The following is a 12,596-nucleotide window of genomic DNA, read 5'->3' on the forward strand; positions in this document are numbered from 1 at the left end:
TCTGCCGTGAAGCCCTCAGCACTGGACATCACGGCATCCTTGTTTTCGTGCTCAGCAGCACTCTCCTTAATTTCTTTTTGGACCCCTCCCTTAGATTCGGGAGTTCTCTGATCCACCTCCATCTCGGGAGGTGGCGGAGGGGTCTTTTGAGGTGATTGGGGTGGTGGCCGGGGAACCCTCGGCGATCCATTGCCTTCCTCGGGTTCCCTTATTGCAACGCCGATGGTCATCGGCCTCCGCTGAAAGTCATGAGGGCCGATGATGGCCATCCTTCGGCGCCTTTTCAGAAGGGGCTGCTCGTCCATATCTGAGTCTGAAGACTCTCCTTGTATTTGGTCTTCGGGACGAACAGGAGCTTTCCCTTCTCTATGTCTGTTACTCTCTTCAGACTGTGACAGGGGGGAGGAAGAATGTGAGTAAAAAAAAAAAAAGAAAAAAAAAGAAAAGAAAAAATAAAAAGTTAAGTCTGAAAGCTCACCGAGGTCTTCAGCAAAGCCTCGTCTTCTTCAGCTGCTCTAGCTGCAGCTTCTGCTTCAGCAGCTCTGGAGGACCCTTCTCCTCCTTCGCAAGCTTCGAGAACCCGTGCAACCTCTTCGGCTGTGCGGGCAGCTTCAGCCTCTTCGTCCAGCAGCTGAAACCAGGGGTCTCTCTTCTTCCACCAAGGCTTCTGCCTCTGATACAGAGCAACAGCCTCAATTTGGAAGTGGGAAGAGTCTAGATGAACTTCCCTATGCCTCGGCTCAGTGATAGACGGGGCCCGTTCAGTTACAACTCGTTCTCGGTTAACACCAAGACGAGCGTAGTTAATGCCAACGTTGGTCTCGTCCCGCTCTGAAAAAGGAAAGGGGAAAGCTTAGTTCAGATAGGTTGGCACAGCATAAAAAAGCGAAGCGAAAGAAGAAAAAGAGTTAAAAAGCCTCGGCCCCAGCCGAAGAAGCTTACCATCCTTAAACTTTCGGCTGAGGCCAACAGCTGCTAGCATGTTCTCTTGGAAAACGTAATGCGTATCGGGGAGCCAAGTCTCCGGGATATGCTGCATTCGGCCACTACCCCCCCGGTTCGGCAGCTTGCCGAAGATATGTTGCTGATCCAGGTTCGGATCCGCCCCGTTATCTGCGGGGGGACCTAGACTTCCCATTTCGGGATCAGGCTCTGCGAGGTACCGGGGAGCGCTGAAGACGCAAGGGTGGCCCGGATCTGTGGGTGCCCTAACCCAAATCCATTGACCTCTCCAGTCCTTGTCTGAAGAGTCGTTTGGCCACATGGTTAGGTATTGGGGCCGGGACTCAATCCGGTACCACCCAGAACCATGGCTTCCGTGCCCACTTTGAATATTTGGCACTAGCCGATGGAGCTTTTTGAAGCAGTGCAGGTTCGGCACGTACTTGAAGAACTTGCAGACCCATAAGTATGTCATCACCCTTCGGATGCTGGTGGGAGTTAACTGACATAGAGAGATGTTGTAATGGATCAGCAAGTCTCGGACGAATACGTCCAAAGGGAACCTCAGCCCGTACTGAAGCTGTCTTGTGTACACCCCCACATACCCCGGGGGTGGACGATGGATTCTATCGGATGCCGAGGGCATTCGGCACCAATACCCATCAGCTTCAAAAATGCCGTAATGCAACTCAATTTGCTCGGCAAATCGATATTGATCGGCATTCTCCACCCACCATGGGTAGGGGCGGTTCTTTATCATGGCCGAAGCAACTTCGGCATTCTCCCATTCTGAAAACCCGGGAAGGATATCCCAAAGGACAGCGGGAACTTCATCATCCCGTCCAGAAGCGCTCGGCTCCTCCGTTCTCTGAGGAGGAGCCGAGGAAAGGGGAGTCGCCCTAATCCCTTCAGCAGGGTCAGACTCTGGCCTTTGTCCATTCCAGGTCCCAATCCTGTTCTTAGGATCGGGAATCGGCCTTGCTCTTCTTGGAGCACGGGCTCTACCTCTAACTCCTCTTGCCATTGATTATTTCGAAGAAAAAAAAAAGTCGAAAAAAAGGGGAAGGAGTTCGAATTCGAAGAAAAATAAACTGAAATCAAAGGAATTTACCTTAATCTGAAGCGAAAGTTGCCGATTTACGAGTTCGTAGTGGCAAGTCTCAGTTTCTAAGCTTAATGCTCGGGGAATTTGCGAAGTTTTGATGCGGGTTCTTGGTTTCTCTCTCGAGAATTCTGGGTTTGTGTTGGTGAATAAGTGAGGAGAGATGACGCGCCTCTGTTTATATCTCCAGGTATGGGATACGAGGAGTCTGCGTTTTAATTTCTCTTAAATACTCCACTAAGTAACCGTTAAACACATGATCTTGTGATTAAACTGCCCATTATCCGTCCAACTTCCACAATCATTAACCGTTGTTATCTCATTAATTACGGTTTAAATTCAAATTTTTGGATTAATTAAATCATTTACTTCCCTCCTTTTCTGAATTAAATCAAACCCGACCCGTCATCCTTCCAAATCGGGTCTGGGGGGCAAGTTGTTTGGGTCCAATTTAGTCCAATTGGGCCTAAGCACTAAATGATCCAATTAAAAGCCCAAGGTCAAGGTTCAACTCTCCAATTGTGCTAAAGTCAAAGGTCAGCCCACAAAGCAAGCCAATTGGGCTAAGGCCCAACCTCTCCATGTATGATGAGGTATAAAAGCCATCATATTGATACATTCAAAGAGGGGGGATTCATTCTGATTCATGGATAGATTCATATGTTCATTGATATATTCCATAAAAGCCTCAAGCAACAAACTCTCTTGCATAGTGTCTTCTTCTCACACATTGTACTGACTTTAGCATCGGAGGGGCCTTCCTCGGCAACACCCCCGAGGCCAGTTTACGTGTGTTTACTGTGCAGGAAACCTTCGGCCCAACATAACTTGGACCGAATCCAGCCTTCTCCATTTCAGCGGACCTTCGGCAAGGTCCCATTGTTTTCACCCGAAATATTAACTTACTCAAACTTATTTGAACAAATTAGAATTTATTTTAAATTAGCTAGTTTTAACGTACTTATTAACAAACCTAAGCTATTTTCCTTGAAATAAGTGTAAATAATTTGGACAAAACATGACTTTGCTTATATATGCTATTCATACTAGATTGGAAGGTATGCGATTAGCTTTAAACTCAAAAAATAATTTGGAAAAAAGTGTTTAATTTAAAATATGTATAAGAAGTGGATTGCTAAACATCGCCAACAAAAATGATCACCACCGCTAATATTTGGTGTGAATGGACAATCATACCCTTACTACTTCACCATCCCTTCATCCTTCCGGCAACCCACAACCCCTTCCAACCGGCGATCACAACCCCTTTTGACCGACGACCCACCACACCACCCTCTATGATAACCCACCACCTTCCCTGGTCGGCGTGAAGGTGGTGGTTTTTTTTTTTTTTTATTTTTTTTATTTTAGGCATGGTAACCGGAGCCCAAAACCGGTTACCACGCACGGTAACCGGTTTTGGGCTCCGGTTACCATGCACGGTAACCGATTTTGGGCTCCGTTTATCATACACGGTAATTGATTTTGGACTTTGGTTACCGCGATTGCCTAAAAATCTGAAATTTTAAAATAAAAAAAAAGGAGGGAAGGTAGTGGTGGGTCGCTAGTGCGGTGGTGATCGTCGCCGGTCAGTGTGGTGGGGGTGGTGGTGGTGTTAGTCGTCAATTAGGGTGGTGGTGTCAATTCAAGGTGTTAGTGATTGATGGAAAGAGGGAAGATAGTAATGAAGTACTAAGGACATGATTGTCCATTCACACTAAATGTTGACGGTTTTGATAATTTTGGATGGCGGTATTTAATATGTATCTAATCATGGATGGTTAGGTATCTTTCAAGGGTAGTTTCAATGTTTCATGATATACTTTAAATGTATTCTTTTGTTTAATTACAGTAATTTTTAACCAAAACTTTCTTTTATTCAATAAGCTACAAGGACCAAAATTTGTATTAAAAGTATACGAAATCAATTTTTACAAAAATGAAGAATTAACGTTTTGGAGTATTGTGATTAAGAAAATGACTTTTTATTTATTTATTTATTATTATTTTTTTTAGTTTATTACTCCGTATTATAATAGAATCATTTTTACAGAAAATTACTTAAATTATATATATTGTCAAGAAGAATAAAATAAAATAAAATAAAAAAAGAAATAGACCTTTTTAAATTTTTTATTTCTGTGATCAAATTAAAAAAGGAATTCTAATTAATATATACGATGATTTTACAAAAAATTATATTAATCAAGGAAATTTAGACTAGTTTTATTTCATAGCGCATACTCACTCATATATTTCCCTTTTTTTTTGAAGAAACACTTATACATTTCCTTTAATGTAAAGATAATTATAATTTTTTTAAAATTTGAACAACTCCCCATATAATTCTACTACATTCGATTTCTTGAGTGTCTCTCACAATTAATTTGATTTTGTAAATATAACTAATAATATCTTTAATCATTTTAAACCACGTGTAAAAATTGAAACGTAGCCAAAATTTTTTTTTTACTTATAAGATGTCCTCGTACAACAAATCAATATAACAATAGTAATTTATTTATCAATAGCATATAAAAATTGAGAAGCGTATGAATACCTGATCAAAAATAAAAGAAGGGGTGTGACGAGTATCAGGCATAAAAGCAGTAAGAAAAACAACAACATCAATTTTTTGAGGGAACATTTCCGTAACCAAAGCAATGCTAAGACCTCCAAGACTATGCCCAACAAGAACAACTTTCTCATCATCAGGAATAGATGTCATTAATTGAATTAATGGCTCGGTGTAATCGCGAAGAGAATGAAGTTCAAATATCTTTGCCGGGTTAATCCCCGAAGCCGCCAAGTCGAGCACCGTAACACGTTGCCCGGCATGCTCTAGTAGAGGCTTAAGCTTGTACCAGCACCATGCACCATGACATGCACCATGTACTAGTACAAAATGTTTTTTCCTAAAATTAGTATCTTCCATTTTTCTATATTTTTTTTCTTCTTTTGGGTGTGGGATTAATTGGACATGTAGGAGGAGAATGTGTGCCTCATATAAAGAGTTTCAAATCTGTGTATTTTGGATTTTTATTTATTTATTTATTATTTCGTTTTGTTTTTGACAAGGTGTATTTTGGACTTTTGGGCACGTATTCTTTTTCTTTCTCTTTAATTTGGTTATTTATTTATTTATTACTCCCTTCATGCTTTAAGTGACCCATGCTTTTTTTTTTAAAAAAAAATAATGTGGTTGAACTTATACTAGGGTTGTTTTTTACAAAATCAATTTCTTAAAAAGAGATGAGAGCAAATTTATCTATATAAAGTAGATTAAATTCTTATATGTAGTTGGCCATACGATGTAGCTAGCCATCATAGGAGTTACTTCGCTAGTATAATAGTAGTTATTTGGTCAGTGTTAAAGGATTATTTTGTCAGTATTATAGGGGTTGCCCCAGTCAGTATTACATATAGGGGTTACCTATCACCATTATAGAGGTTATTTTGTTATTTTATACTCCCTCCGTCCCCGAAAGAACGACTCATTTGGGTTGATTTCGCGGGCATTAATAAAGTTCAATAAAAAGAAGTAAAAGTACATTGGAAAGATAAATTTACATGGGATTTATAAAAAAGTAGAGAGAGATAGTAATAAAAGTATATGGAAAAACAAAATTTTATATGGGGAAGCTAATTTTGTACAAATATTGTTGCAAATTGGTGGGTATTTTAATGCTAATGGGTCATTTTTTTTGGGACTAAAATTAAGCCAAATGGGTCGTTCTTTCGGAAACGGAGGGAGTATTTAGTCATACGATGTGGCCAGCTACACACAAAACGGGTATACTTTTACTCCGTATTATATAGTCCATATCAAGATAATGGTTAATTATCTAGTGTAAGTTTAATTTACTTTTAATGTATACCCAATGACCAAAACTCATAACCAACCTTACTTATAAATATCCCAAATCCCAATGGGAGCACAAGCAACCTTAAAAACTTGGTATAATAAATGCAACGTCAATAACAAAGCAAGCAAATTAAAGGCCATGAAATTAAAACATGAAAGATGTTATTGGTCGTTGGATTTGCATGAACAACAAAATCCTTTTATACCCTCTTTGACTTCTCGCAACCATATCCATGAAATCATGCATGGGGAAGCTTTTTCCAGGTGGCGATTGCAGTTGGTCTTCTAACACATTGTCCAGTAGCTTTGCTATATATATGTTGTTTGTATTAAAATTTAATTAATCATATTATTATACGGAGTATATTTTTTTGAATACTTAAATCAGTTAATTGATATAAGTCATCCCATATCTATAAAATAAAATTAATCAAATTTGTTTTTAATCTAAAATTGTCCTCTTACAAAAGAATAATAAAAAAAACCTTAATTTCGAGAAGAATAATTCCTACTACTAGAAAGAAACATATAAGATTAAAAAAAAAGAGGGCTTTCCACTCTCTTCTAAGGTTAGAATTTTAGAATAAGGAGGGGATTAGAGATACGTAGTTAATATTAATATACTCCGTAATAAGTTTAAGGTACACCTAAAATTATCTCAACGAGATTTTTAAATTTTAAATAAATAAAGATTTTGGTGTCAGAAAACTTCTCTCTAAATAACCAATTAAGAGGTCCAATCCCATGGCAAATGGAGTGACCAAGTCGGGTTCGACGACGTTGGCTAGGATTATGTTTATTTTAAATTTGAATCATGCTATATTAGTGTGTCCCTACAATTAAAACTTGAATTTAGTTCTTCTTTTAAGCCGGTTTCAATTGGGTCAGTCATGACTCAAATCCAGTTGCCGCCATACAATTAAAGCGTGATTTATTATTACTTATTATTACTACTACTACTATTATTATTATTAGTAGTATATATATATATATATATATATATATATATATATATATATATATATATATATATATATATATATATATTTTGGCCTATTGGGTCACGTAGAATGTGTGCAAAACTGCAAACCAATTCATGATCTCATGTAACTTTATTTTTACCAACTCTAATTTTTGACGTTGGATATGCCGGTTTGCCGGTATCCATATCTTGGCAAACAAAAGTTCTCTTCTTTTTCATACTGTCGAAAAAAAGATATAAACATTCTTCCTTATGTTGTTGTATTAACTAACACATTTCTTTAAATATACTCCGTATTTGCAGGCCCGTTTCTGAGAATTTTGTGGCCTAAGGGCGAACCTAAAATTTGGGGCCCTAACACTTACATAGTATTTATTAGATAAGTAATTTGGGTATGCAAAAATATACTTTTACGCAACACTCTTTATTCCTAATACTACTAAATATGATAAATAATTGAATAAATTTGACAATTGTATATTTCAATTATCTTCAAGTTTTGAAAAAAAAAAAGTAAAATCTAAAACCTAATAGAATTTGTTATATACAACTAGAAGTGCCATATATCCCGGGTAATTTACTCTTTTTTTTTTCTCATTTAATAGATGAACAAACAAAATTTGCTCATTTATTAAATGAGCAAAAATCAATGAGCAGATAACCCGATGTATAGAACAGGCTCTCAAAACCTAAAGTAATACCACAAATTGGATGAGCAAAAATTAGAAACAAAGTAGATAATAAGGAGTAAAAAACGAGAAAAAAAAATGAGAAATATAATGTGAAGAACAGTGAAATTAAAAACGTTTATGTGAAATTCTTATGGCTAGTTTGGAATTTATTTAGAGAATAAATTGGAATAGATGTTGAAAATTTCTCCGTAAAAAATAACATTAATTAAGGAAGGTGATTTAGGGGAGTAATTGATTGAGTTTAATTAATTCAAATTTCCAAGATTGATTGAAGGAGTAGATTTTTAACTTTCCAAACATTAGAAGAGGATTTTTAACGTTAAATATGCATTCAAGTTGTACAATACACTTTGAGCTTCCTATTTTGGGGCCCTGGGCAGCTGCCCCGGCTGCCCTGGCCCAGATACGGCCCTGCGTATTTGCCATTGTGTAATTAAATTTTTACATCAGTACATTCAATTACTCCATATCAATTATAAAAAGGTTTAAAGTTGATATTCAATATGTAAGAGAGAGAGAAAGATAGAGATTGACACTTGAATGTAATGTGACTACTCTTCGTGTTTAAAAATGTGTATTACACTATTAATCACTTTGTCACTAATTATTAGAGTTGTAAATTCGGATAAACGAGTCGGCTTTGGGTCAGGTTAACTCGGGTCGGGTCAATTTGGATTAATTCCATAGCCTACGCGGGTCGGGTTTGGGTTGGGTCATGCTTAAGTCGGGTCACGTACCGTCGGGTCATACTTATTATCGGGTTTTGGGTCGGGTTTAGGTCAGGTTAGATTCGGGTCGAGTTAACAATAGGTCGGGTTTAATTCGGATTTTCACGGGTTAAAACGGGTTTGGGTAATTCTCGGGTTCGAGTCATGTTCGGTTCAAGTCAATAATTTGCGAGTTATAATCAGGTCAGGTCATTCTCGGGTTTGAGTCGGGTTCGGTTAAAGTCAATAATTTGCGGATTATAATCAGGTCGGGTCATTTTCAATTCGGGTCATTCTCGGGTTTAAGTCGGGTTCAATTCAAGTCAATAATTTGCGGGTTATAATCAGGTTGGGTTATTTCCAAGTCGGGTCATTCTCAGATTCAAGTCAGGTTATGTTCAAGTCAATGATTTGCAGGTTACAATCAGGTCGAGTCATTTCAAAGTCATGTCATATTCGGGTTCAACTAACTATCATTTTTATCAAGCTAATTATTTCCTTTGACTATAATATATATGATAATATACTAGGGAACTATAGTCTATAATTTAGGAAAATAATTATTTCCTTTTACCTTACAACAAATATATGCTATATTTAACTCTTAAATTTGAGGATGATGCTCCTTTTTTTTGCTGGTGTGGACCGACTTGGTCTCCCTAGACAAAATGCTTTAATCAACAATAATATAAGGTGGTCTAAATTGTATTTAAGGTGATTTGAAATTGGGTCAAGAACAATTTGGGTTGAATTTAGGTCGGGTCAATAACAAGTCGTGTTAATTTCGAATCGGGTTAGTAAACAGATCGGGTAAAATTTTTGGGTCGGGTAAGTAATAGGTCTGGTAAAATCCGGATCAGGTCAATAAAAAGTCGGGTTGAATTTGGGTCAGGTCAATAAAAAGTCGGGTTGATTTCGGGTCGGGTTTGTAACAAGTTGGGTTAAATTCGGGCCGGGTTAGGAACAGGTCGGGTTGAATTCAGGTCAGGTTAGTAAAAATTCGGGTTTTGACCGGTTAAGAAGGGTTATGGTCAATTTAGTTTTAAGTCGGGTTCGATGCAAATTAATTAAATTGGCCGTTGTAAACCGGTAAATCGGTGCAAGTTGTAAACCGGTAAATTGGTCGTTTAACAGCAAATTGGATGGTTCCACATACCCAATTGGACTCCCGTAGGATAGAAAGGACCATGGTAAACATTTAGCAAATTTTTATTTCCGGGCAAAAAAAAGTCAAAAAATTTCAAAATTGAAGGCTAATATCCACGCTTTTTGAGAAATTTTGGAAGTTTCGGGGAACGGTGTCGAAAAGCCTTAAGATTCTATGGGATACATTTCGGGGTCATATAATGCCATTTGGAACCATATATGATCATTATTTGTTGTCATAAATGTTCATGGTAGGCTTGAATTAATGAAATCGGTGCAAGTTGTAAACTGATAAATTGGTTGTTTAAAGGCAAATTGGATGGTTCCACCCACCCAATTGGACTCCCGGAGGGTATTAGGGACCATGGTAAACATTTTGACAATTTTTATTTTCGGGCGAAAAAAAGTCAAAAAATTCCAAAATTGAAGGCTAATATCCACGTTTTTTTGAAATTTTTTGGAGGTTTTGGGGCCGCCCAGTGTAGATAAGTCTTGATATTTTAGGGAATATATCTCGGGGTCATATAATGTCGTTTGGAACCATATATGATTATTATATGTTGTCATAAATATTTGTAGTATGCTTGAGTTAATGAAATCCGTGCAAGTTGTAAACCGGTAAATTGGCTGTTTAAGAGCAAATTGGATGGTTCCACGAACCCAATTGGACTCCCAGAGGGTATTAGGGACCATGGTAAACATTTCTAAAATTTTTATTTCTAGGCGAAAAAAATTCAAAAATTTCAAAATTGAAGGCTAATATTCACGCTTTTGGAGGATTCGGTGCTGGTGTCGAAAAGCCTTGAAATCCTAGCGTATGCATCTCGGGGTCATATAATGCCGTTTGGAATCATGTATTATCATTATTTGTTGTCATAAATTTTCGTGGTAAGCTTGAGTTGATGAAATCGGTGCAAGTTGTAAACCGGAAAATTGGCCATTTAAAGGCAAATTGGATGGTTCCACCCACCTAATTGGACTCACGGAGGGTATTAGGGACCATGATAAACATTTCGGCAATTTTTATTTCCAGGCAAAAAAAAGTACTACCACCATTATGAAATTTTGTCTTAAAAACCGTGTCAAGGTGAAAGTTGCAACTAACTTGAAACGGAGGTAGTTAAAAAATTCCAAAATTAAAGTCTAATATCCATGCTTTTTGAGAAATTTTGGAGGTTTCGAGGCCTGATAGGCCGTCGTCGAGCCTACCAAAGATAATAATTCCTATCTTGGTCTCACTAACAATAGTAAGGGTAAGAAAGGGTCGAACCCAAGAGAGGCGTTGAATCAACCACTGAGTACTACCGTTTAAATAAGCTAAATGAATTCTAAATTGGGTTGGTTTTGAGTGGCTTCTTCTAACACAATTCAACCAAGCTAAGAGGAGGTTAACAATATTTAGAGGAATCTAGGGCTTGGGTTATACCACTCAATTTCATCACAAATCACAATTAGCATGCAACAATCAAGGTAAATTAATGGGATAAATTAGGGGAAGTCATCTAAAGCACCCAACTACTCTCTCAAGCTAGAGGGATTACTTGAATCATGAATACAACCTACTCTCGTGGTTACATAGCATAAAACAAGTGTTAAAGCATAATCACGATGACATAAACATTCCCTTGACCGGTAATCCCTATTCTCATGGCATTTCGGGTCAATCAAGCATAAGGGAGCTAACTCAAGTTCATCTCTCGATCCTTCGTTGAGAAAGCTTGGATAAATAGTTCTAGCAATGGCCATATACAAGAACTAAGAAATTAAACCACTTAAGCTCAACTAATTAACATCCCACAACAACCAAATTAGCACATGCAACAAGTAATTAGTGACTACATTGAGGGTTTTGCCCAAACCCTAGAATTTAGACTACTCACAATCCATGGGGGTTAAAGCAATTAAAGATTTCAAGCAATTCATGAACAAATTCAAACTAAGGATTAAGCTAATTAACAATCCAAAACATGCAAGAACTAGCAAATAATTAACAACAAAGTAAAGAGAAGTAGAAAAGATGAGTAAGAAATGGTTACTATGAAGCTTCAAAGTGAGCAACAATGGTGGATTTGTCTTCTACAATGATTGAATTTGAATGTTTCCAAGCTAACAATTGAGAACTAACTAATGATTTGAGAATTTAATGTTCTAAGACTACAAACTAAGAGGAAAGCTCTAAAAAAAACTGCCTCCCTATCAAATGAGCTCTCAAGGGGTATTTATATGACCCCCAAATAAAAAGGACGGAGAAAACAAGGAAGAAGTTCGACTGCAGGTCTCCACGGACGTGCCAGATTCGGCACGGACGTGCAAGCATAAGCACGGTCGTGCCAGATTTGGCACGGACGTGCAGAGGGGGCAGAAATGAGGCAGAACGTACTGCTAAGAATCGAGCAGCTCCGCACGGACGTGCAGATATTGGCACGGACGTGCAGCTACATCTGCACAGACGTGCTTAATTTGGCACGTCCGTGCAGGCCTTGGCAGAATGTTCTAAGTTCTGGAGCACTCCTGCACGGACGTGCAAGGTCTGGCACGGCCGTGCAACCTCTTCTGCACGGACGTGCCAGATTAAGCACGGCCGTGCAGGCCTCGACAGCTTGCTGAAACTTTCTGGAACCTCCTGCACGGACGTGCAAGGTCTGGCACGGCCGTGCAGGGTCTTCTAAGCCCCTTTTTTCATCTTTTCTTCTATATTGCTCCTTTCCTTGGCTTCTTTCAACCATCTTCTTTCTTCTAACCTCGGCTTTGTATCCATGGGCTCCATTTGGTCGTTCTTTTGAACCTAGAATCTCAACAAAAACACCAACAACCCGTGAAGCATAGGATACACAAAAATTGCATAATAATAGAGTAAAAATGAACCAAAACACAATTTTTATCAAGTAAACTAGGTTCAAAACACCCTAAAATCATATCAAATAGCAAGTTATCAAATCCCCCCAAGCTAAGCTTTTGCTCGTCCTCGAGCAAAACAAACATGTCAAACCAAAGGAGGAAAACAATTTGCTAATCATCAATCCAAGGAGAGGCAACAAGGGGGATGCATACATAAACAAATCCGCATGGTGACAACCATCATCACTTTTAGCACAAGTGAGAAGCAATTTAAACCTCTAAGTCGCCTTAGAGGACGAGTTTTTATCTCGTGAGGGTTTCC

The 12,596-nt window shown here is 38.2% G+C and overlaps 1 protein-coding gene across 1 annotated transcript; it reads right to left on the reverse strand.

The window, feature by feature from the left end:
- Positions 1-4,568: 4,568 nt before the first annotated feature.
- LOC110706421 (methylesterase 3-like) lies at positions 4,569-5,553 on the reverse strand. Its single transcript, XM_021884343.1, has one exon. The coding sequence runs from the start codon at positions 4,977-4,979 to the stop codon at positions 4,569-4,571; it is 411 nt and encodes a 136-aa protein (XP_021740035.1). The 5' UTR covers positions 4,980-5,553.
- Between the last annotated feature and the right edge of the window lie 7,043 nt (positions 5,554-12,596).

This window comes from Chenopodium quinoa, unplaced genomic scaffold, assembly GCF_001683475.1.
Source record: "Chenopodium quinoa cultivar QQ74 unplaced genomic scaffold, ASM168347v1, whole genome shotgun sequence".
NCBI classification, from domain to species: domain Eukaryota; kingdom Viridiplantae; phylum Streptophyta; class Magnoliopsida; order Caryophyllales; family Amaranthaceae; genus Chenopodium; species Chenopodium quinoa.